The sequence below is a fragment of the Labrus bergylta genome, chromosome 7 (genome assembly GCF_963930695.1).
Source record: "Labrus bergylta chromosome 7, fLabBer1.1, whole genome shotgun sequence".
NCBI classification, from domain to species: domain Eukaryota; kingdom Metazoa; phylum Chordata; class Actinopteri; order Labriformes; family Labridae; genus Labrus; species Labrus bergylta.
In genome coordinates, this window is record NC_089201.1 from 18,865,059 (window position 1) to 18,892,634 (window position 27,576).

General features: G+C 41.9%; 1 protein-coding gene across 8 annotated transcripts in view; it reads right to left on the minus strand.

Moving 5' to 3' along the window:
• The window catches only part of LOC110005162 (unconventional myosin-IXAa), a 147,382-nt gene that overhangs the window by 90,126 nt on the left and 29,680 nt on the right, over positions 1-27,576 (minus strand). For all 8 annotated transcript variants that reach the window (XM_065956964.1, XM_065956967.1, XM_065956961.1 and 5 more), the window contains exon 2: positions 19,481-20,450. In XM_065956964.1, coding sequence (XP_065813036.1) covers positions 19,481-20,383 — 903 coding nt within the window. In that variant the 5' untranslated portion in view covers positions 20,384-20,450. The remainder of the gene's footprint in view (positions 1-19,480; positions 20,451-27,576) is intronic.

Sequence of the window (27,576 nt, forward strand, 5' to 3'; positions counted from 1 at the left end):
GAAGCTCATCAATCATGAGGGGACGTTTGTGTCTGAAAGGTCAGAAATGATGAAAGGGAGAGACTGCTGCTTCAGACAGAAGAGCAGAGTCATTTTCTATCTTCGGCTGTGGGCTGAAGCGTCATTTCCAGAACAAGGGGCTCACATCGGACGCTAACCACAAAATCACATGACTCTAGCAGAACGACTAACTTCTTCTCTCGGAGCTGATTGTAAAGGAACGTATGGATGTAGGATGGGCCATGTAACAGGAAGCTAGTAGGGCTTCTTTATAAAACATTTCTTCGGTATTAATTTCTCACGCTGCCTGCTGCTGGCACCTTGGATCATGTTTGAGTCGAGAGAGAAAGCTTAATGTGCAGAGAGAAAAAACATAAAGTTCATGTTTAAGTTCATGTGTAATCTAATGGAGCAGGCTGGGAAACACTAAGTGGGTTATAAAAAGAATGATAAGAAAATAATAAATGAAGTTTTCGGTTCAAGGTCAGGGATACAGTTTGTAAAACCTCTAAGCAGGTGTGGTTAAAATATGTTCCTTTAAATGGAAAATATCCAGTACATAGATGGCTGGTTGCTGGTTTGAACCCCAGACTGGATAAAAAAAGTCTGTGTTAAATTTCTAACTTTATAGCTGTCCTTGTGCAATATATCTGTTGCATCAGTTTGTTTAATGTCTGACTCAACATCTTAGTGCTGCTGTGAAAGACTAAAAACACAAACATGTTTGTTCATAGTGTGTGGTCTGAAGATTTTTTAAGTTGAATTTCTGTCCCTGCCTTCGCCTTAGCTTTTGAATTTTTGGCATGAAACTGCAAAATTGCAACCAAAAACATGATTGTTCCAGATGTTATGGAGTTTATGGACGAAGCCATGTCACTGTGATTTGGTTGACAAGGATTTTTAATTGTTCTCAGTTTTGGATAAAGTTTGAAATAATAAAAATGCACTAAAGCAAGATTGACACTTCTGACAATCGAACACAATGCATTCTGGTACATTGAGTCTCTACAAGACTTCATGGCTTTCTCAGTGCATATAACAATCATAAACAAGTTGCTCTGTTTAATATTAACCATCCACATTAATGGGACTCCCACAGAAAAAAACAGGAAAAAACAAATACCAGATTACTAACAGTCTAAAAATCAGAATGTTACAAATTTAGCATGCTAACATTTGTTGAAAACAATCAACACAAAGTCAAACCATAACTGATGAGAAAGTTTTTTTAGTTGTTTCTTTATTAGAAAGTGTGGAGAAAACTAATGTTGGTGTTTATAAAAGTGCTTAAATTCATCATGAAACAAGCGTGATAGTCTCATCCCCAATTGTATCGCAACTGATTGAATATTTGTCAACGTCATTAAAAACAAAAACCTTTACCTTATAGGGAAAACCAGGAGATCCCCAAAGCTAATCTACTCCCCTCCTACAAACATCTCACAAACTATTGAACTGATTCATGGTCCACATTAACGGTACCTAGAGTGAAACACCAACCACTGCAGAACTGCAGCTGGCTAAAAACATGATTTTACTAGACAGAAGACACAGCAGCTTTAAGCCCTGCAGCTTTCCATATTTAGGTCAAAGCTTTTTGGAGGAGAGCTGGCTCCCTCTTCAAAACGCTTTCTAAAATGAAGGAGCAAAACCTGGCAGATTTCAAGATATGTTGGTCAACAGTTTCCATTTTGTCCATGTTCAAGTCCAAACCATAATTCACATTTTCCAAAAGAACAAATCAAAAGAACTCCAGGTTTACCTGAGAGTCACCTTGCTGGTTATAACTCAGAGAGCAGCAGGTTAAAGGGCAGCTCTTGTGGATTTCTCGTCCCACCTCTCTGCTCATGGACGGGGGGGGGGGGGGGGGGTTGTGTTACCAAAGTGCCAGGGGAAGGAAGAGAGGGGAAGTTGAATTAGTGCTCTGTACGAACAGTGGATTTGGCAAACTAATTCAATAAAGGAGCATGGCATTTCCTCCTGTCTTATCTCTGGGGGGGGGGGGGGGGACATTGCATGGAGGTGAGGGCAGTAGAAGAGAGACACTGTCCTACTTTGAGACTGCTCCATTTCCTCTTTGTCCGTCTGAAAATTAGCTTGAAACTGAGCCACCATTCATTCTTTCTTCTGCTATCTTTACCTCTCAAGTTTTCTTCTTATAAGCCGCTCTAGCCCTCGTTTGCATTGCGGCCTCTTTTGGCCGCGTGCACTTCTTCCTCTCTCCTCCACTTTCAAGCTTTATTATTTCCGCCGTCTGCTCTCTATCTTATCTCTTCCTTCTCTGAACTGACGTGTGTTAGACTCCAGGACGAGGCTTCACTCTGCGATACGAGCAGCGAGATCTATTTATATATCAGGCAGCAAAATGCGACGTGAACAGTTCAGCAGACGACTGGAGCGAATACTGCATGAAATCCAAAAGACAAACTACACAAAACTAAACACACACTTTGAGTCCCAGAGCGGAGAACAAACACCAAGTGAAAACTCAGCTGTTAAATAACTGTGTGATGATGCAGCAGTCATATCAGCACGTCATCAACCATGTTTATATCTTTGCACAGTTAACAAGCATGAATGTGATAAGATGCATGTTGAAGTGTGCAAACAGGCACGTGCCGTCTTCTCTTACACATCACGTCGCTTTCTACACAAGCTCAAAACGACTAAACACCATCCACGCTGTTACTCAGGATCACAACTAAATATTTGATCTAATGGAGAAACAAAGTGTAATTTTCTCTAATAACTTTGAATATGGAACATAGGAATGAATGACTAAATATATATGCTTTTGCGCAGCACAAAGTGTGAAGTCATCTTTCAGAAGGATTTCTCTCTCTCGCATCAGACTGTTCAGCTATGAAGCCTCTCGACAATCACGTCAGCCTGAAACCAGATCAAAGCGAGACAGACACTCGTTTTCTAGTTTCCTACATTCATCCTACGATAGAGAGAAAATCATTGTGTTCAAGACTTATTATCTTATAATCTTAAGAAGACAGGCGTTGTTTTCCAAGATAACTAAATAATTAGATTGTTATCTTGAGATTATGCCAATGAAAAAAGTTATTCCATCCATCTCACAGCTGCAGACACGCTAAACATTCATGATTTACCTCCTTTTTTGTGGCATAATCAATCATTTGACAAAGTCTTTTTTTTGTCACAGCTTATCCTCGTCTCGGAAAAGTGTGAACAAATATAGTTAATGTCACAGTTCTGTTTACAAATGTGTGTGGTGTTGAGATCATATAGACGTGAGCGCCACATTTCAGAATGTGTTGCTTCATCATTTAAAAGATTTCCCATGATGAATTTTAAGCATCAGCGGAATCTCACAAGTTTAAGATTACATTTAATGGCAACCATGCAGGTTTCTGTACACCGTGCTTACTGAGCATGAAGGGACATTAAAGTGACACTCTGCTCCCATCCCCCATGATCTGTGGTCCACAGAGAGCTGCAGACGTTTAGATAGAGCAGGAGTTTGTTTTTTGTTTTTTTAAGTGGAGAGGAAGCGATAAACGGTGCAGACCTGACCTATTAAACACCCTAAAAGGGTCTTTACGGAAGTGGGAGCTCTCAGGGCACTCAGACACACATCTTGATGCTGCCTGTTTACAAGGTGAACAAGCTGCTGGGGGGGAGAGAGAGTCGATACGGTGCGAGAATTGCATTTCTGATGCATTGCTTCACTTCTGAAGACTTTGGAGACGAGATGGCTTTCAGGATGAGACAAATCTGCCGGCAATACCCGCTTCATCTCGATTCCACTAAACCGCAGAAACTGGGACACGGGGGAGCCCGCCTGCTTAAAAAAAAAAAATGACTCTCTCGCTCTGTATTATTTAAGCGACGATTTCATCCTTCTTCTCTCATCCCCCACATCCTCCTCTCTTCCTTCTCTCTCATCCTCCCCCTTTGCTTTTTTATCTCCCACCCCCTCCATGTGCCCCCCGGTGCTGTGGAGGGGTGGGTGGGACGGAGAGAAGATGAAGGCAGGGAGGCCGGTCGCTGCAACAGAGCGCTTTTATCTTCTCTCTGCAGGGCTGTGTACCAGGGGAGAGACACAGCTGCAGTGATACAGCAGAACAAGCACATCAGTGCTGTACGTTACAGATGGATGTTTTATAGTTTTACACAATATTCTTTTCAGTTTTAACATTTTACTTACTCTGTGTTTCAAATACATTACTTGAGCCGGATTTACAAGAAACGTATGCAGTAAGAGAGGCTGTGAAACAGAATGAAACTGAAGAAGTAATTACAGAAAGTGGACATTTCAAGACTCCGATGACCTACTTCTTGCTTTAACATTATTCACAGAGGTTGTAAATGCATGCAGTGTGGTTCAGCATCAGACAAATGCAACTGATTTTTGCGGAAGGTTACCTTTTTTTTCAAGTATAAGGTTAATCATCAATAAAATGATAAAACTAGGGTTTAGTTTTCAGCAAGCAACTCAACAGGAAGGCGTCTTTGACTAAATATTTATGATAAATTAAGTCAAACACGATGAAAATCAACAGCTAATAAATCCCCTAGAAGCCTATATATATCTACACATGTCCTGTTCTGTCCTGTTATGCCTTGCTGCAAACCCTTCAGGGACAAATAAAGTTGAAGTTGAGTTGATGTTGATGTTGTGTCATATTGATTTTAGCAAAACTAATTCTTCAGTCTCATTCTTACAAATAGGCTCACTAGCAAATATGAATTTGACAGCCTTTCCTTATGCGTAGTGTACCTGCAGAGCACACACTCATAAAAGACTTAACTCCATTAAAATTAAGGTTGTGTTTTTTTACTTTACATTCAGATGTTTGTGACTTTGACAATCTTTGTTTCTAGTGTCTACTCATGGAAAAAATGTCTAAAGACACTGGGCGAGGTTTCTGACTTCAAAGTAGTAAAGCTAAAATCAACTATAAAGCATTTCAGCAGCGAGCAGAAATGAGAGTGCATCATGCTGCCCGTTCCTCTTTCCATTGTCCGTCTCTTTTTCCGTCTCGGCTGTGTTTGCTTTGAGGTTATTTGGAGTCAAGATTGGCTTCTTAAAGTTCCTGCCCTGCTGCTCCTATTCTGTTGCTCGGTTTACGATGACAAGTTAATTTATAGAGAATTATCCCTTTAATCTGAAGATTTATGGAGGTTTAGATCTTGCCTCAGATCAGTTTTAGCTGCTCAGGTCAGATAGTCAACTGTTCAATCCAAAGGCTCTTACTGCCTTGTCCTGCCTGACTACAAGCCCAAAATAAGTCATTAAAATAAGTTTTGGTCCAGTTTTCTAATTAACTTTCTCCAGACTGCACAAAGTTAATTGAGCTCATTGATCTAATTGATCTAATCACTAGAATGTAACGCACAACTTTTCCTGAGATTGAACATGCACACTCCTGAAGCTGCATGGCTGCACAATGAACAAGCCACCACATTACCAGAGTTTATGGCATGCAGCAGCAGCATCATCCGTCATCTGCCCTCTTACATGCTCTATTAGATTAGATGAAACATTAATGATCCCCAAGGGGGAAACCGGGTCATTGCAGCAGCAGAGTACAGGCTATAGATCAGAGCTCAACAAACAGGGCGCAGTGAGAATGATATGAATCCAACCACAGCATCTGAACACATCCACAGGTTTTCTACTCTTTGCTCTTTGAAGGACCAAAAAATAGGTCAAGACCATAGAGTGGATAAAACATCTCAGTGACGTCACCCACCCACTGATTTGTCAAGATGAGTTATGAAGCCCAACAATGATGGTCGCCATATTGGAAGTGCTGACTCAAGCTAACTTTCAATCAATCTAGAAGCAGGTAAAGAGGTATAAGAGAGGTTTTAAACCTCCTGGATAACAGATACAACACACCCACGATCTGGTCAGCTAAGCCACGCCCGAATGTATGCAAATGCACACATAACGCTTTCATGACAACAAAACCTATAACTTCCCCCACTGTACAGATTTAACCTATTTTTTGAACCGGGTTCTGATCATGTTTATCATTGGGTCCCATTTTAATATTGGGCGGCCCAATTGGGTTTTCTTGGTTTTTTGCAGTCGGTCTCAACTGGACACTCAAAGAACTGCAGATTCTTTTTGTTTTTTTGCACTTCTGAATTGGCTTAATTTTTAGACACCCCAAGTTGCCACTCGGTCAAGAGTCTACAACGATGAGATCTATCAATGTGACTCAACAAAAAGATCTGACTTATTTCTGTACTGTGCAACAAAGGCGTTAAAAGTAATGGTTGCAATTTGTCTTGTCTTATTATGTTAACTTAAAGTTAATAAAGTGGTCAATCATGGGTCTCATTTTGCTGCAGGATGCAGACATGCCAATATACCCAAAAGGGACTCGTGGGATGTTTGAGAGAGGAAAAGCTATGCTTGATTAATGAAAGCAAAAGTACAACAAAGAGAAAACATGAAAGGAAAGGAGGACTATGCTGCAGAAAAGAGCAAAAAGGAGAAGAATAAGAAGAAGGGATGCTGTGTACACTAACACACAGTGCAGCTTTGTATCCAGAGAACCAGATAAAGCCCAACACACACAAACAGGTGTGTGTACAATAAAAAAGACAAACCCAACCAAAGCATCACCTGTTAGGCTCTGTCTGGGAACCTGTTTAAACCTCCACCACACACTCCCGCTCCCCTTTTTCATTCACACAACCGCTCTCACAGGCACATCTGCAACCATTCATTTACCCACAACACACTGCTCTGCTTTCAACGGAGGGACTGAACGCGACAGTACTACATTTGGATACAGAGGTGCTGAGTGAGGATGGGGGTCTGCTTTGTGTGAGCGCATTTAAAACCTGTTGAAACCTGATGGATGATGCTTCATGTGTAAAGTTGTGTTTGGTGAAGAAGTACAAAGACAGTGATTAGGAGGTCTGTTGTCTGGAGCTCTTTTCAGTGATCCACACAGACGGACAAAGATCTTCACAAACAAAGACATAAGTAAGCCAGGGATGGCTGCAAACAGACCGCTGCTGACGACATCATGTTTATTCAAAAACAAGAATATAACTCAACTTGTACGACAGCTGAACCAGATCCCATTGTGCTGAAAGTGCAGTTTCACTAAAAGCACTGCAATGATTGCAATTATGCACCGCAGCAACCTGCAGATGCTATTTTTTATACAGACTGTGTTGATACTCAGCACTCTATTTCACGCTGTCATCTGTGCAGGCAGCTTTATGCATCCCTATTTTATTGTTTAGCTGTAACCTCTAGTTCCTATGGTAATTAAAATGGGAACCAAAAAAAGGTTAACAATAACTCTGAGAATGGATGGATGGTATTAAACACAAGTCTTTCATTAAGATAACCAGCTTTGTGTTCTGTAGCTACAGAAAAAGCTATTGTTTTGTTGTTTTCATTATGAATGTGAGCTAGTCTCAGTTTTGATTTTCCTACCTAGAGAGAGTAGAGTAGAGTAAATGGACTTTTCTAGTCTTCTGACTACTCAAAGTACTTTTACACCACAGGTCACACCTAAACATTCACACAATGATGGCAGAGGCTGCTATGTAAAGTGTCATCATTATAAACTAATCCATTCATACAAATGCACAAAGCCGACAAAGGAGCTACTTGTGGTTAAGTGTCTTGCCGGTTTTCAGGTTTTAGGATGTTGGGGTGGCACCAGAAGTGGCCGATCTTCAAGGGGGGCTCGTGCCACCCCTGGCCACCTCTCTGTCACTGACAGTCTTAAAGGTACGAGGGCATGTTGAGTCTTTGAATTCTTTCTACTGAGGAAATAGACCCAATGAGATCAGAATCACAGGAACACTGATTATGGAAAGAGGTGAATCTGTTTGTTTTTATTAAACTATTTAAGGATTAAGAATTGAAAAGCTTCCTTTCGTAAAGTGCTTCGTAATTGTGCTTTGAAAAGACTATTTACAGAAATGACAGAAACATTTGTTTAGAAACTCGACAAACATTTCTTAAAACTCTCTTTGTAACACCATACGCTGCTCCGAGGCTACAAATTAGTCTGAGGCAAAGCTTCCCCAGAAACTAACAAACAAAAGCTGAATTTGTTTCTTTAACAAACTTAAAATAACTTTTCAAAGGCTGAATCACGACCGCAGACTACAGAGAGAAAAGGTAATGAGAAACATGCTGCTGGTTTTTGTGTTTGAGACCAAATGAGGAAAAAACAAGACAGATGGAAATTTAAATACTGGGAACTTTCTAGGAACACAAATGCAATTCTTAAAAAACAAGATGACGAATTATTGCAGGCGACCCTTTCTCTTTTGATTAACGTTGCTTTATTACATTAGACTTGATTGATGACAGACCAGTTAACAGCTTAAATAGACAAGATGGGTAACACAGATCTGGTTAGCTGAATTGCTCCAATCTTCCCAGATGGCCTCATGTCCGACTACGCCTTCTAATGTGTACAATCTCATCCGTCACTGATAGCTGTGAAACTCTATGAGCACGGCACAGATTCAATCAGGCCCATTTGGACGATCAATTTCCTGTCGCGAGCCATTTTCTAAATGTGGTGGGTGGAGTCGTGGAGCGGAGTCAGCACAAAAAGAAAAATGAAGAATGGATGAAATGTGACAGCTTCTCACACTCACAGAGCAGAGAATCACATCACCACCAAAAGTGAGGTTTAAAGTTATTTTTCAACTGAATCGAATACTTTAACTAGTAGCAGAAAATCTCACTTTTCATGCTTTTGTTCTGCTATAAGTTAAGTACTTGGTCCTCATAAATATGCACTAACGTGTTCAATTTAAACACAATTTAATCATTTGACATAAAGACAAAGTGACATTCTGCAGCTCATTTATCATTTATTTTTGAGTGGAGGTATTTTATCTCTGTGTGAATCGTCCATGACTGTCAACTGTCAGTAATACAGGGTTGTGGTGGTCTCTATGGTAGTTTGATTTGGGTTAAAGAGAAAAATTGCTTTGTTTTCAGGTACTGGAATAAATCATCCCGTCAGAGAAAATGTGCAAAATCCAAATCTAAGAAAGGAACTGACATTAAATGAAAGGCAAATATATAAAAAAACATAATATAACTACATATAGTATAATACTATAATAGACTATAATCACAGACAGGCTATTTTTGGGGCAGCTGTGGGTCAGTGGTAGAGTCGGTAGTTTATCAAGCGTAAGGTTGAGTTTAGGTAGATATGAATTTGGGGTTTACAGTGTGCATGATGACACACAAAAACTCAGTAAAATGTCTACCATGGTTTAGCTCCTGAGTTGCTTCCTCCCCATCCCCACAACAACAATATAATCCTCCATTGTAATTTTATACTAGAATTCAGTATAATCAAATTTTATAGACTTCGCCCAACTCTTATGAACATGGAGTTAATATATGAATACTTTACTTGATGCTCAGAGACAGCTTTTTAGATTCGGGAGAACCATTTAAAACATTGCTGAATGATATATTAATCATATTTGACCTTAAATAAGTAACAGATTAAGAAATTAAGACAGACGGGCTGCAGTGGGAGCGGTGAGAGCAGAAACCTTGGCTTCTGATACCACGTTGAACCTTCTCCAGGTCAACTATACAACCACAGAGTTTTTAGCACACCGTGTCCAGCTGTCTGCGGGGATAAATGCACACTGTACCGAGTTTCCTGAGAGAGGAAAGCAAGAACGCTCCAGAGAAAGGCCTGATGAGGGGGAGATGGGGATAATCCAGTGAACAGATGTTTGGGAGCTCATTGAAGAGCGTTCACTGCCCAGAGGATATGGATTATAGAGACTGAAGTGCTAACAGGAACATAGGGGGGCTGAGGTGGGCTATGTGATTAGCCAACACTCAGCGCCACGATAGCTAGCCAGCGCAGGACTCTCCGAGGTGAAGGCAGCAGCCATTGTTAAGCCTCATGTAATGAAAGTGGGACACATTCTGCCGCTGCTGATTGAGAAAAGCTGGGATTTAAAGGAACTCCGGAAACACAATGTACAAAAGGGGGTTGAGTGAGAAAACAAGAGCGGGAAGTTTTAACCCAAAATACCCCTTCAACATTTGACTCCCTGTCCATTCATCTCCTGTTTATATGAAATAACAATTTTCTTCTTGATACTTATTCCAATAGACTTGAGTATTAGTCATTGTTGAGAAACTCTTTAATATAATTTAACAGCTGTTAACAACAAACCCTGCAGGGATGTGAACTGCTATAATTATTAAAAAACCGGGCTCAGTACAATGAAGTCATCAAAGCTAGAAACAAGCTGAGCTAACATTAGCCGCAGCATGACTAGTAGCCCGACTGAAGTCTGAATAACTTTCAAAGACCCCTGATTTTCTGTTTTTTTGTGTTTTGTTTTTCCTTACTTTTACAATTCAGCTTTTAATTTGAGGAATTGAAAACACTTTTGGCTAGCTTTGACTAACGTTACACGCTAAGCTAGCACTGCACTGTTATTGCTTGCTAACATCGCGTTTTACTACCTGAAATTGCTTCTTCCTTTAGCGCTATGAAACAGAAGATGCTAGATTCAGCCATGATGTTCAATATTTGAAGATATTTTAAGGAACTGATCCTTCTGTGTAGTTTTTTTTTTACAAACATAATATGCCTTTATAAACAAAGCACATTCTTGTGTTTGTTTACTGTAAGACAGGAGACATCCAGCAAGCACATACAGAAAACATTATCTAGCTACATAAAACCTAACTTTTATGGTAGAGGGTTTTAAAGTTGTGTAATAATGCACTGTAGGAAGAAATAACAAAATTATTATAGCCTACTAAATCCATTTCAGCCGAGTTTTTCTTGTCCTCAAATAACCATGTGTGTAGCCCTCCAAAAAGTGAATGAGAACTGATGTAACCATTCACTGAGGGAGAGGTTCCCTCATGCACAGACCTACAGTGTAAAGTGCCTTGCAATAAAATCCTCCTGTCCTCTTTCAGCAGGGACCGGCTCTGATGGCAGAGAGCTTTTGGATGTCTCATTGTGATTTAAAGAGCAAGGACACAGTCAGTCGTGGGTGAAAGTCTGTCATTCCCCCTGCTGTAGGTAGGAATGACTGCTAACACGTTTTGACAGGAGCTTCTTCTCTGCACACTGGTTTGCACCACACACACACACACACACACACACACGCGCGCACGCGCGCACACGCACACGCGCGCACACGCACACACACGCACACACACGCACACAGTGGAAACGGTGCAGAGCAGTGGGAATAAAAGCAGCACCCACTCAATGCACACACATTGAAGAAGAAAAGTTACATTATACAGCTACAGTTAAATATATGACAGTAAATGCCCCATTTTGAAAGCTTAACCAATCCCCCCCACCCCAAAAAAAGAAAATAATAATAATTTTGCATAAAAGTAAAAAACTTAAGTAGTGTGATGCTAGCACAGAGTGTAATGTAATTCAAAGCAAACAAAGATACTGTTTTTCCTCACAAATAATGAGCATATGTATGGCTCTAGTTTCTGTTTTTTTGTTTTTTTCCCATCAGCCAATAACTCAAGTCCAGGTATCCAAATCAGCGACAGGAAGGAAAAAAAATGTTAACAGAACATCTTCATGCCAAACTGCAAGCCTCGTCACAACCTCCTCAGATTCAGGTTCAGTGGGTTCATTTACAAGAACCATGCAATGTTTCTGTATAATAAGTGTGTGTGTGTCCAGGCTATATGGGATTTAAAGCTTTGAGGTGCGTAGTTGTCTGCAATCTGAGGGTCTGTGGTGCAGGATCAGGGTCCTAATGCAGCATCCGACACACTTAACGATACACGGACCTTTGAACAGACACTCTTAAAACCAGAGGGCCGAGGCACTACCTGGAGCCATCTATCAGCCACTGGAGACAGGTCCTGTCCCTGAGGGCCGGGTTAAGAGCAGGGGGGGACATCTGGATTGGAACCATCTGGTGAAGAGAGAATTGGGGGGGGAGATGGGGAAGGGGATCCTGATGGCTACTAATGCAGCAGGCAGGCAGGTCTTCTGGCCACACCATCAGAACAAAGACAGGCTGTAATCTGGCCCCTTGGGGCCCCACAGGAGCCTCCTGATACAGCACCACACAGCTGGGGTCAGTCTCAGAGCCTCAGACAGACTTCAGGAGGATTTGACGAGCGGATGCACGCTTCTCATGCAAGAGCACAGTTCAGCTACAGACATTTCTAAAGCAGGCCAGAGCTGCCAACACCGGTCAAATTACAACGACTAACACACAAAAAAGGACAAACACCAACAACCAATCCATTAATTATTAAAGAAGTGATATTTGTTTAAAATGTGTTCGTTTTTTAAGCAATTACTGGACATATGCCAGCATCACACTGCAGGCCAGTTGCCAGGTTCAGAGTAAGAAAGTCTTTGGCAGTCAGCTGCAGCCAATGTGTCCATCAACAGCTGCACGACCTCTCAAAATGTCCTTGATTTAGAATCGTTCATTGCATGTGTACGGTATATTATCTGAAGGTAAATAATGGCTGTTTCTCGTGCACAGCAGGATATTCTGCATGAACCTGCCAACGTTTTGTTCAGATTTATGACTTTGTGTGAAAGTCCATCCAGCTCGCATCAGAAACACAGACAGATGATGTAAACGTGTATTTTCTTCCGAACTCATCCTCCCCTGACAATTTAGAAAATCTGCCTTCCTTTATTGTTGAAGATCCAACATGGCGTCAAGGATCTTTAGTTTCACCACCACATTGAAACAGAAAATAAAGAGCTTCTGCAGAACTTCAGCATCATAAAGACCTACAGAACATCCAGTCCTTAAAGGTGGGATGAATTAAGTCGAATAGAAAAACAATATTCACAAAAATGTGTCATGATTGTTCCTTGTTTTAATGTTTTAGTTATTCTGAGCTGAATCAATCTGGACTGTGTGTGCAGGGTCTACTGAAAAACATCTATAATCTATTGAGCCAATTCTCATCATGATGTAGGAACATGTCACTGAGTGCAACAGTGAAGATAACAGAAGTGTCTCCAGTATTTTAATCACTGCAAAATAAGTATCTAACTTTTATGTTCTTATATATCCATCAGCACAGTTATATATATTATGTTTGTCTGAACTTCAACCAGCAAACACACTCAAACAATAATCACATTTCCCACTCTGTACTTTAATGTCTGACATTAGAGGTTTCATTGTTAAAGTCAGGGACAAAAAAAAAAGCGACTCAGATTGTCTGAAAGCCCGAAGAAAAATTACAAGAGAACCAATCATCTGCAACCACAGAGGCCGAGTCCTTCCCATCAGCCTGCCAGCTATCTTCCCGTCAGCACTGTCCTACTGTACAGTCACATCTGTACAGTCGCCTGCCTCTGAACGCAGCTCAGATTACACACTGCTGCAGTAACTGACAATCTGCGGTGTGATATTAAAGACTTCTTCAGGACAAGAAACGATTCCGGCGTGCGATCATCAGAGCATAGAGAGCTGTCAGATGATCCCGCCGGCGTGATGTCATGCTGACCGTCTGTCCTTGTTAACCATGTGGCTGCACCGCTGTGTTTCTGAGAAGCGCCACACAGCAGTTACAAAGCCTGCACTGTAGCCAAAAGGTCATATGACCGATCCCTGCTGCTGCTGCTGCTGATGTCCCCGATCAAGAGCTGAGGGGCGTCAATCAAGAGAATAAAGCTCTCAATGCAGCCTAGTGCTCCAAAATAATGAATGAAGAAGGAGACTGCTGGGTTGTTCGTTTAAAGCCACACACACACACACACACACACGCACACACACTGCGGAGTAGCAGAGTACACACATGCACACACATACTACTGTGTCCTTGGGAGGAGAGCAAAGTCAGTCACAGCAGCACACAGCAGTTTTCTTTCAGTGGAGGGGAAAAGGGGAAGTCACAAGTTAGAAGATGTAGGGAGGGTGGGTGTGTGTGTGTGTGTGTGTGTGTGTGTGTGTGTGTGTGTGTGTGTGTGTGTGTGTGTGTGTGTGTGTGTGTGTGTGTGGATGGGGGGTTGGGGCGACAGAGACCTGATTTGCCAATATGGGTACAAGATGATGTCTCTTTTGACAGGTCTATAAAACAATTTAGAAAAAAGGCCCACAACAGAAAAGAATAAACTAAATACTTTTGAACTCCTCATCTGAGCTCATGTTTGTGTGTTTGCAGCCGCCTGTTTGTCATTTACATTTTCTGCTCTGAGCAGGTTCGCTAAGTTTTGTTACTTGTGGATGTATTTTCTCGTGCTTTTTGTTGAGCAGGAGGGTGACTCCTCCACACAGACTCCATGAAGGACTAAAATAGCCTCCCCTCTCTTCTGCTGTTGACCTTGCACTTCACCGTAACGCGATGTGAAGCTGCGTGCTGATGGCCACTCTGCTCAGCTGGAACACCCACAAGAGGGCTGAACGGGGAACCAGAGGTCGAGGGAGGCAGGGGTGAAGAAGCAGCAAGAGAGAAACGGAGGCTGCATTAAACTTTTCCATTTTTCTCTTAAGGCAAAAATGGAGGAATGTAACCCCCCTTTTAGGGATTTTGATTTAAAGCACACCCTGTGGTGCAATTTCAAAATCACTTTCAAATGTTGTCAATCAAAAGACTAAATAGAATTGATTTGAAATGTTTAAGAACAAGGTTTAAAAAGTGATATTTCAAAGGCCTGCAGGTTCCCCTCCCTCCACACATTCATGCAGTCAGCAGTAAGCTTCTTAATCGAATCCAACAAGAATGACTTATCTCAGTCTACGGGCACTTACGCAAAAGTTCTCAAATCAAAGTCCAACCACATCAACCCCTGCCAGAGAGACATAGCTCATCCTGAGAAATGTTTTCCGTTTGACTTCAGACTGTCTTTCATCAGGCTGGTGCAGAGCTGATGTCCAAGTCTGGGCGTCTACTGTCCTTGGCTTGTCGACATAAATACAGTTTTAAAGCCAACAGCTGACACAAACAGCCCTTGATTTTTCAAAACTTGTGCAACCGTTGCCATGTTTTTTCTATTTGTGTTTGGTGCAGAGTATGTTTCTATCATTTTAGCCATATGAATGTCACCAAGATTCTGACTATGTGGCAACATGAAATGACCAAAGGTAAAAATGCTGGATAAAAATACAGAATCTGATGCCCTGTCAATATTTCTGGAGTTGGCATGCAGCAAGAGGAATCATGTATGGAGCTTGTGTATTTTTGCAGGAAGGAAAAATTGAGCAGAAGCTATTTAGCACATAAGGAAACCAACAGATTTGCCAGAATTTCAAACTTCTTCATGCATTTAAAATCCTTCTTATTAGGCTTGCTGAGCTCATATTTTCAGCCTGACTCGGCCTCAGGCAGCCAGTCAAAACTTTACAAAGCGTCAGTGAAGCAGTGGCAACATTTGACCGAAGCAAATCATTCTGTAATTGGCATTACAACTTGAGGGAACCAAAATATTCGGTGGGTTGAACTCAGATGCTTCTTTTCTTGGCTGGCCTCAAACTTTTAGAGAGTGGCTGCTGAAAAGAAACACGTCAGGCCCTGAAGCATTCACAGCTGCACATTATGTCACTGCATCCAGCTGTTGGTCATGCAAACAGTGCTTTGTGGACATCATGTTCAACTGTTATTGGAAAAGCTCCAGCACAGGAAAACTGTTAAGTTACACGATGTTTGGAGTGTGTGAACAATTGTATGTGAGTGACAAGTTCATTGTGTGACTTAGTGGCTTTGGCATGAGTGGTTACATTTCTCTTAAGGTCACACTGCACATTATACAAACTGTTTGGGGGGGAAATATAGTTTCTGTTAGTTTGAGTTACTGCAAATTGTGCAAAATGCTAAATATATTTAGTGGTCATTCAAAGCTTATCATGCTTGTTTGTTGATAAATATATATTATTATTGCTGCAACTTCCACTAAAAATTGTTATGTTTTTTGCCAAGAGTTAGAGAAGATTAATACCATTCATATGTTCTTAGAGTTAGCTACTGTTGAATTAGCTTAGCATAAAGGCTTGAAATGTTGGAAAACAGCATTCACTCAAATGCACCTCTAAAATGCATTATCAAGTTATATCTAGTATGTTTGATCCAAACAAAATCTACAGTCACACAGGGTTTCTTTTTGGCTATGAGTAACTTAAGCCAGGTGCTAGCTTACTTCAGAGAATGCAACGTTGCTGCTACCACAGCCCGCCATACACCAGTTAATTGTTATTTTGTGTGAAATGTATCCAACTAACTGTTGTACAAATGATACAAACACTATACTTCTGGTGTTTAGAAATGCTAGGAGGTGAAACCAGTTAGCAGTTGGCTAATACAGATATTAGTATTCTTCTTCTCATCTGAATCTTATTGTAACTCTAACGTAATCATATATCATAAAATGTCAAACTATTACTTTATGATTTTGAAAAGCTTCAAAAGATAGATATCATAACATATTAGTGAACGTAGCCATGTTGTAACGAAGGTAAACAGGCATATACAATTTATTATTTTTTCCTTGTATTTTATCAAGGGATCCATAGAAAAACTGTTATGTCTCCTATACCTGGCACATTATCAATAATAATATGAATATATTAATTAATAAATACAATATTATCAAGATCACAAGAAAGAAACAATACAAAGAAAAGTAGAGCAGAAATATGGAGTCCTCGCGTCCTTTGCGTGTTTGTCTCTGTGACATTCAAACCAGCACCTTGTTTCTCACACCTCGGTCAGACAGGTGATTGATGGGGAAGTGATAACACAGGACACAGTCATGCTCCCGCACACAGCACACAAAGCCACCACCACCACAGTACACTATCCAGTTCCTCAGAGAGACATGTTCCTCTATCCGCGTTGTTATCAAAAACAAGCATTTATAGTCCGCCCAGCGCTGTCACCTCTGACAGGTATTCAGTCACCACCGTCAAATCATCACCTGCAGAGAAGTGCAACCGTGCACATGCGACGCCCAGGTTCAACAACAGCTATGCGGCGTACAAGAGCAAAATACCATTTATCATTTCTGACACGTGTTATACATTCCTTGTTTGTTGTTTTAGAGATTCTTAGGATGTATGGCATAGCAGTCGTCACATGATATCTGTGAACCTGAAAAGCTTCTATTTGCAGGAAATTTCACGTAAAATCATGGTGAAAGAGGCTACAGTAGGACTGTCAACATGTTCAGTCCTATGACACTTTTTAATAAGAAACAATACAATCTAATATTAACTGACAGTATCAGAAGTACAGTAGCTTTATGGGGGGGAAAACTGCAGATCTTTATATTTTCAAGCTGTCACAAGCAATATAGAGAGAGCGACAGTAGTCCATTCAAATTAGAGGTACATGATGACCGATATTTCAAATGGAATACTTTGTTTTACATCCCAAGCACTGTAGCGTCCTCTTCCATTCACAGGTGTAATGCCACACCCCCTTGATATGCTGTTAATTTGGGCTAAACTATAAACTAAGATCTACACCCCGATCTATCTGTGACAAACTGAGCCTGCCCAGCATCAAATGTGTGGACAACTGTAGACACTGTCTGAATGATAAAAATCTACTGGCCATGTTTTGGTACTGAAACATTAACAATATTTCAGCAATTTAGACATTTATTTAGACAATTTAGACAATGTGCAGGAGTTTTCTTGTCATTTCTTGGTCATTACAAACAAGGAATTAGCCAAAAATGGGTGCCTAGGACATCTGTTTTAGTTGCCATGGTATCTAAAAAGGTATCAACATTTGATTTTTACAAGTATCGTATCAAAGTTTGAAGTTCTTGTTCTGTGAAAAAAACGTAAACATAAAAGCAGCTGTAGTTGGAAGTTTCATCCCCTGAAGGATCTAGTGGGTCTAAAAGGTGATTCATGATTTCCAGATGACAAACCGTAGATATACATCTGAGAGTACAACAGCCCTGTTTTACTGTGCAGGCCTCCACATGGGACGCACATGGTGTCAACATGCACAGCTGGTGTGTTGACATGACATCCCCATACGTCCTGACAGGAAGCTGTGTGCGTGCAGAACAAAATGGCTGCCAGAAAACAACAAACCATCGGGAGGCATGCTCACTGAGTCCTTTCTATAAGTCTGTAGAGCACATGTTGCCCTTCAGGAGACCTTCCCAAAACATGAAATTCCCAATGAAATTCCATAATCCATAATCCTTTATTGATCTATAATCCGAGGCGGATTAGGTGACATTCCATTAAGTTTTTTTCTTTTTCCATCAACGCAGAGATTGGGCAATGTAGAAAACCCAGTTTCTGGGTCAAATAATACACATAAGAGTCATATGTGCTAAAGCCGGGGCTAAATATAGGTTTTCTCTGTACGTCGAGGGATTCCAGTCTCAGAAGGATATTTCTTTAATCCTTTTCATGCCTCGTTTCATGAGCTGACATTCCAACACCAGAGATATAACCTGCTGACTCCTCTGCAGATTTCAGCGGACTTTTGTCACTTCCTTTCTACAGCTGGAGTGTCTAAGTCAGTCCATATGAACCACCTTCAGCTTTATTTGAGCTGGCAAGTGTATCCAAACCACTGTAGCTTCATAGGAACCAAAGGAACAGGATATTGTCCATACAATATGCCATTCATAAAGGAAGGGGTCATTACAGCTTTACTGCAACAAGTCTTGTTCTCATGATTACATGTTTCCTGATCTTTACTTGACTATATTTAGTCTTAACCTTGCTGCAATGCCTTTCATTTTATGGATAGATACTTGACAGATTAAAAAAGACATCTTTAAAATTACAGTCCCATTCTAAAAAAAAGTGTAATGTTGCATAAAATGTAAATTAAAACTGAATTTGATAATTTGCAAAACACTGCTACCCTATATTTTATTGCACATATCACAAAGAAGCTGAGAAATGTCAGTGTTTTTGTAAAACGATACGCCCCCTTTAGTTCTTACAAACAGGGTTGTAATTACCAGAGAGACTCTGTACTTTGATTGTGTGGACATCGTCTCTGTCGCCAAACTTTCATCTCAGACTGAACTTGTAACATACTCAAGTCTTAGGAGGTAAATCAGGACCTTGAGTTCTATACCTATTCCTTTTTCTTTTTTCGAAGGAATCAACAACAGACCAGAAAGAAAAATAAGATATGAGTTTCTTTGGATTCAACTGAAGGTAAAGGTCAGAAAACGTCAGGGTTTCTGGGAAAGTTTCTGCAGTAAAAGAGGGCTAATGGATTCTATGTATGCTGTCTTATAATCAGGTACGTTTACTCAAAGCACAAAACAGCAGACATAAAACACTGAAAAAGAATCATCAACAAATATCTCTCCCATCTATGTCACCATTTTTGTGGTGGAAATTATGTAAATTAAAATCTGATCCTCTGTTCTTTTGTCATGACCAGATTTCAATAAAGTTAACCGTTTTGACTCTAAGCCATCTACTGAACTTAAAGAACAGATACAAGACTTTGTTAGCAGATCTTCAGTAACATTTGTTCAATACAGCAGGCTTTGTCAGGTGACTTCCTTACCTCCAGCACAGGCCCCGCTCCCAGGATGATCTGCTCCACTCCGCTGGCGAATCCCTTCTGGCTGAGCGCCGTCAGGTGATGAATGAGGAAGTTGGTGCTCTGGGTCTTCCCTGACCCACTCTCACCAGAGATGACTATGCACTGGTTCTTCCGTCGCTGCAGCATAGCATGATAAGCCACATCTGCCACGGCGTAAATGTGAGGCTCCAGCTTCCCAAGTGTGTGGTTGTCGTACAATTTGACATATTTAGGATTGTAGATTGGCAGGAACTGGAAGGGGTTAATCACAATAAGAATACTCCCAATGTAAGTGTAGATCTTCTCCTGGCGGAAGCGTGCTCGAAGGCTTTCCAACAGGGCGCGCTCTGTAAGCTCCGGGAGAGCGCAGAGGTCGGACGGTGGGTCACTCCCTGCAGGCTGAGGGAGGAAACCCCGTTCCACCATGCGCCGCCGCTCCTCAGTCACCCGCAGCCACATCTGCAGGCTGCCGCCATAATGAATAGATCCATCCAGGTTCTTCTCCCGTAGGAGGAAGCGGTAGTCCTCGCCGCTGCCCAGGCTGGAGCGATTCTCCAGGGCAGTGCGAGGCCACAGCATCATCCGCTGAACAGGGCAGTCGTTGGGGTTTAGGATCCATTCCTCCCCGCCAAACTCCTTCACCTCAGCTAGCACGTAGCATTTGGTCCGCTCTAGGCATAACCGCTGGATGAGGAACTCGATGGCTTCAGCTGCTGTGGTGTTCTTGCGTGCGCTGACGGGGCAGTAGATGGTTCCCTCAGCCAGGGCTCCAGGATAGACGCGCAGGCTGAAGTCCTGGTCCTCCAGGCGCCGCCGCATGCTGCCACAAGCGGTGGCCATGTTGGCGCTGCTGGCGTAGCTGCAGCCGCCATCTTGTAAACTCATGGTGGCGCAGCAGGTCCCATCAGCACACCGCTCTCTGGGCCCGCAGAACTGACTCAGGACATCCCAACTGGGGGAGGAGAGAGAGGAGATGGAGGAGGTTAAATATGGAAGCAGAGCAACAAGACATCATTTCAAACACCAGTTCATGTCCTCAGAGCCTCGGGCATTTCCAGTACACTGAGTCACAACAGGGTCAGCAGAGTCATGGCGATTCCATCTGACAGAGTGGAGCGACTCAATAGGCTTTCTGTGTTGAATGGTAAAGGGAACAACTATCACAAACACCACAAAGGAAGAGCATGAGACGAGTCAAAGAGAGACAAGAACTGATAGACATTCAAAACAATGAGGAACAGTAGCTGCTTCATGAATTTAAAGGGTACCTGCCAGCTTATCAGAGCCACAAACCCTGTGTGAGGGTGTGTGTGTGTGTGTGTGTGTGTGTGTGTGTGTGCGTGTGTGTGTGCGTGTGTGTGTGTGTGTGTGTGCGTGTGTGCGTGCTCATGTGATAATCCAAAGGCTCTAGCCTCGCGCCAAGATTAACAGCTGCCACCTTCCACACAAAAGTGGCTGTAATGAGAGCACAATGGTGTAATTCACCACTTCCCTGTTGATACTGAACACAGTACTCCCTTCTCTCTCTCTCTTTAGACACACACACACACACACACACACACACACTCACAGGGTCCAGTTTTACAGACTATAAATCTCCAAATGTGATGTTGTGAAGATAGGCCTTTAAATATTCAAATGATTTTGCAACAGAGTTGAAGCTGCAAACACTGATTATTTCAAAGACAAAGCAGTACCTCCTTGTTTAAAAGGGTAATATACTTTAGTAAAGGGATAACGTTTTTGTTTTTTTTAATGTGCTTATTCTGTTTGTTGTTTAAACTCATGCAATAAAACAGATGCTGACACATTTTCATCACAAACTAAATCTTTTAAACATGATGTGAACTAAAGGGTATGGACCAATACGTTTGAACTGACATGCTTGTTTTTGGGGTCATTGTCAGAAATGTGTTGAATTCAATATACATATGTTGTCAGATTTTTACTTTTTATTTTTTTTAAAGATTAATTTTTTCGGGCATGTTATACCTTTATGACAGAGATAGGACAGTGGATAGAGTCGGAAATCAGGGAGAGAGAGAGCAGGGAATGACATGCGGGAAAAGAGCCACAGGTCGGATTTGAACTTGGGCCGCCCGCATGGAGGATTACAGCCTCCATACATGGGGCGCGCACACTAACCACTGCGCCACCAGCGCCCCGATTTATTATTATTTTGACCATTGCATTGCAGGTTTTTGTTGAACTGGTCTTATTGCTGAATTAAAGCACATTCAAACCTGCAGGAGAATACAGTACATGAATGCAGGCAATGCAGACAATGCAGTCCAGGATTTCTATTTTCCCTTGCTTTGTCTTGTAATAAGACTTTCATTCAGTATGTCGTTCACCTGACAGATGAATCATCAATATCCCCGCGTATGAATCCACTGGAGGAGAGATCATGACCCAAAAATGTAAAAACAAGAAATCTGTTTGGATGTAGGTCAAAACCAAGACCACCACCGAGAAGGCTTAATCCCCAAAAGTCGCAGTGTGCTGTAACCCTCTTTAATAATCTTACTTTTTCCGAGTCAGTGCACTTTGTCCCATTTTTCCCCATTCTTTGCTGGTTTCTGTTGTTTTAGGATATTCAATAACAACATGAAAACTGGTATTTATGATAAGAAGTTTTCTTTACTGGAAACCATTGTCCAAAGGCAGGACAAGGCATAAAATATCAATCAGTGAAACCATTTCTGACTTAACTGTGTCGTTATTATGATTAAAAACCTCTCCCCAAAGCCCTTTGAGGCTTTACTAAATTAAATACTGGTATGATTTTCAACATTTTTGCTTTCAGCTCAGTGCATTTGCTTGATAGATTTAAAAAACAGAGAGAAAAATGTGGAGGACGAGCCAGCCAGTTGTCCTTTAAAATGCCCCAGACAGAGCCTCCTCTCTCTCCCTCCTGCCTGTCTGGAGTGATCCTGACCACCTACAGCAGTCTGCAGCATCCCACCTCCACCAGACAGACACAGAGAGAGAGAGAGAGAGAGGGAGAGGGAGAGAGAGAGAGAGAGGGAGAGAGAAAGGAAAGAGAGAGAGGGAGGAAAGAGACAGCTGGGTGTCTGTGAGAAACAAAGCGGTTAACTGTGAGGGATAAAAGACTGAGTAGAGGCAGCGAGAGAGAGCTGAAAAAAAATAGACAGAGCTGAGAAAGAGTACACAACATGTCCCCTGGGACTGATACAGCCACTCACTGTGACACTAATGAGCTTTTCAAATAGGTAAAGGTCACAGGTTCAAGTCTATTATGCAGAGATGCAAATACAGGAAGTATTCATGGTCTGTTTGTGCTGTCCGGTGGTGTTCTTTTGTTGGATGTCGGGCTGTACTCTCACAAGTAAAAGGACAAAACAAATGAACACACAACATCTGAAGGCTTCTATTTGGCCAGACTGCAGATAGATGTGTGATGTGTGAACAAAGAAACAGCCTGGGACATTCACAGCGAGCGAGTGGGTGGGGCGATGCTATCGTTCAGGTAGTGTTGAGTTTAGCTGATTTATACTCTTTAGTGCTCACCTCAGTTGTCAGTATTTTGTTTTCCACGGTTGTATTTGTCTTGTAGAAACATCCTTATACATCGTCGTGATGTCACCACTAAGGACCTCCTCCTTCAGCACACTCACCCCCCCCCTCTCCCTCACCTTAATTACACCTTAATTATAATGTAGTTGTGAGGAAGCCTCCAACAAAGATTATTTTCCACTATGAGGTGCATGTTTCAGTGGCATTTGTCTAGAAAGTATCAAGAGACAGTCGAAGGCCCCGTGCCCACCTAGTGTTTTTTACGGGCACAAAAGCGCCGGCTGTGCGTGCGCTCTGGAGTGCTGAATGGAGCATTTGTGCGCCGGAAGAACAGTGCTGTACAGCCACTGTATGACCGACACTGCTCCGTTTCTTTTTTACTCCAGCAGACATCGAGCAAAGAGGATATGGGTACAAGACATGATCTGTAGGCCGCAAAAATACAGGGAATATCATAAATTGGGGGGGGGGGGGGGGGGGGGGGGGGAGGGCCGGTGACACCAACAGCGCCTTTGTGAAAAGTTCAAAGATTTTAAACTTGAGCGCTCTGAGCTGACAGACAAAAAAGGCAGAGCGCTTATAAAAAAAGAAGCTGGGTGCTACAGTTTCTCTCCTGGCACTTTTGTGACTTTTTGTCTTTCATTTAGAAAGAAAAAGTGATACAGTAAAATCCTCTCTGATGCATAAATGATCTGTGGGAAATCCCACTCAAAAACAACCCAGATGTCACCAAATAAAGGATATTAAGGATTAGCAGTTTAAGAGATAGGAGGGCAATCTAAATCCCTACTCCTGGTGATGATTTCTCCCCCCAAGCTGGTTATACAGTAAGATGATTTCTCCCTTTGTTTAGCCTTGAAAGCTAAGCCCTCCACCTATCACAAGTTGAAGTGAGACCCCCCCTTCACTGGAGAAGAGCAGAACATCACTGGAAGAGTTTGGAGAAAATTAACCTTCTAGCCTGATTTCAGTGACCCGTCTGCTGAGACGTTATGACCCATCAAAGTGGAAGGCAGGAAACATCAGGAGTGGCTGAGAGGTTGTGACGAAGCGTCTGATGGAGAAGGGGGGTGGGGGGTGGGGCTGATAGATGGCGTTTAACGGTTAAAGGTCAGAGTGAGGAGCCAAGGTTACATTCCAGCTGAGGCTCTGACACGATCACATGTGTAGAGCAACAAAACTGGCTGAGAAATCGTTTTTGGGAAGATGGGAACTTTTTCTGGCATTTCCTCGAACAGCTGCATGCACTGAGGTCATTCAGCAGGAACTGGATGGCTATTACACACGGAGCACAATGGATAAGAGGGGGATTCGGATATGACGGATGAGGCTGGAAATTGATAAAAGTCGGGCACAAAGAGGAAAGAAGGAGACAAGGTGAGATGAGGTGAAGGAGAGAAACAAAAAAAGAAGTGCAGAAGAAGCTGGCGCTAAACGTCTTTTCCGTCTTGTTTTGACACGGTTGAATGTGAAGTGCTGACAGCGTGTCGAGATAAGGAGCTGACGTGTTAGAGGAATGAGTTTGTACTGTAAAGTGCAGAGAGATTGAAAGAGTAGTGGACGTCTTAATGAGAGCGTGCCAGTCACTCGACTGCTGGACCGGTTCAACTCCAGGTCAACGCCTTATACAGCCATCACTCAGGTAGAGAGGAACCGCTAATGTTAGGAAACAGCGCTCCTTCAGAATAGACATTAATATTCAAAAAGTGTGTCAGAGGAAATGAAGAAGGGTTTCGGTCCGGAGAGGAGAAAGAGTGAATGAGTGAAAGTGGTGGACATGAGAGGGTCTGCAGCAAATGTTTTCAGGACTGTTGAATTTATTATCTTCAAAAATTTTAAATGTAGCAAAAAAATAAACAGCCCAAGGTGACAATTTTCAATGTCTTTGTTTATCCATCTAACAGTCCAAACTGAAAATATAACCAGTTCACGATCAAATATGACAAAGGAAAAGGAAATAATCTGCACTTAAGAAGGTGAAACCTGAAATAAGTTTGACTGAATTGTGTCGCCTATTCCCAAAACGTTTTCACATTAAATTATAACAGGAAGCTGTCTCTCCATTAGAAAGCTCCAGATCATGTTTGATCAAATGATGATCTGATGTTCTTAAATATTGAACATTGAACTGAATAATCAAATGTCCGCAACAATTTCTAAGAAATCAGTGTTGTCTTTCACATGAAGTCTGCAAGTGCACACTGTGGTTGTCTGTGTCCATTAGAAGATTATTAAGAAAGTTTGTTTTGTTGTTCAGATGAATTCATTAAATATGACAAACCAGAGCCGAGCCCTCCAGTCTTCAGACAAAGACGCATCATTCATTATTCATTCAGAACAACCAAAGTCCTCTAAAAAGGCTTCACAGTTTTTTAATTCTGGAATTACAAGAGGGCTCTGAGGTTAGTGATCGTCAGGAGCGCTGGATGATGGCGTCATTATTAAGTTCCACGTCCATAAAAAGTCTGTTAGATTAGTGGGACTATCAGATCAGAATTTGTAGAGGTAAAAATTATACTTCCTATGTAAAACACAAAGTATAAGACTGAACAGTAAAATGACGATTGATAAGAGGAAACGGTCAGTGGTCACAGACTTAATTCAGTTTCAGACACTGTTTTACTTGTGTCATAAAAACTTTGAACTCTGTCCATTTCTGAATTTCAGATTTGCATAATACTGGTTGAAAACACAGATTGATAGGTTTTTGTTTCTTATCTCTGAATAACAATGAACTCTGTTAGCACCACACTGTTGTTTTTTTTATTTTCACGTGCTAATTCAGCTGAAACCAGTACATTTTGGGGCCTAATGGTTATGATTTTAGGGCCATACATCAACTGTCAAACCTGGTGCATATCTACCACTGGATGCAACTTAGTCTTTACAACACAGTGGAAACAAACAGGAATGTGCAAAAAAAAGACTCCAGTTTCTGCAACCTAATTATTCCTGGATCCATATTTCAAAAAGGGACTCTAACGACCTGATGATTTACTTTTGCATGCTATGACTCGTGAATTTTTTCCACTACGGTAAGAAACCCTTCCAGCTTTTTCTCTGGCTGGTTGCATCGATGAAGAGATATGTTTCTCATCTTTTAAACCGTTAAACCTCCAGATCATTCTTTGGCACCGAAAGAGATAGATGAACTGATATTTTACAACAGCTGTGCGGTAAAAGATGCATTGAATAACTGCGTCTCTTGAACAAATGCATTAGAGGAGTCAGAGAGTCATAAAGCTCACATAAACGTGTAGAGAGAGCTTCCAGCGACAGGCACACATCCAAGATATTAAATACAGACGAGACGCTCAACTCGACATGCAGGTCTGCAGGAGTAACACCCCCTCGTCTCCCACAGTCACCAGTTTAACAGCAATAAAGTCAAACCTCAGCATTCCTGGACACAGTTTAACACACACAAAGACACACAGAGTCACTTAATCTAAAGACTATAGACTCAGCCAGAGTGTTAAATTCTTTGCACTGAAACTGAGTGAATTCTTCAATAAACCGTCAGTAACTGCATTTGTAGGATGGGAGCTACATGGTTAACTCACAGTAATTCTTGTCTACCTCCACACACAATCACTCCCTCCCTCCCCTGATCACTCATCAGAGAGGATCATTCGGGGATTACAGGCATATTTAAACTCCCTGTGGTGTACTCCTCACCGCTGGCTGCTGCTGGACTCCTCTACAGTAGTTTCTGAAGCTTAGTCCACACAGACACAGTTACACACCTACACACTCGCAGAAGCACCAGATCAGACATATGCCACACCTTGTGCTCACACATCTCGTCCACAGCTTGTGTGTGTGTGTGTGTGTGTGTGTGTGTGTGTGTGTGTGTGTGTGTGTGTGTGTGATTTGCATGCAGCTGGTAGTGGGAGAGTCTGGGAGTCCAACTGTCAACTGGATTTTTGTCTAATTTGTTTTCCAATTTAGGGACATATATAAGAAATACCTGTAGGATCATTGCTGCTGAGTTAAGTTAGATAGGAGCGACAGGAGAATGACGTTAACACCCAGTGGTGCTGCTTGTCAACAGACAAGGCAGGCACCTGCTTGGGGCCCCAGACCAATAGAGGGCCCCCAAAGCAGAGGCAGAAAATGTGAAAATTATACAATGACAGTATAGGAAAACCCCAGGGCCCCATCTGACAACACTCATTCTCGTTGCCTCGCTGAACGTTGGTTGGAGGGGCCCCAGAATTGATTTTTGCCTAGGGCCCCAACGGACTCTAAATATGCCACTGTTAATACCAATGTTCCACCAGACCTCAAAAGACCTCCTGTGCAGACTTCGGCTCCAAATGCAAAATATGACAGCGCTTATCTCGAGGGTATTTTGGCTTCACTTGTATGAAACAGGAGAAGGCGGAGACATGTTGTCTTTCTGTAAATACAGTGAGTGGTTTACACAGACTATGGATATATTTGAAGAGGGATTTTCTGAAAGTGCAACCGTTATCTCCACCTCTCAGATATCCGTCTACATTACTACAAAGCAGTTTTTCCCTTTGAAACAGGAACCA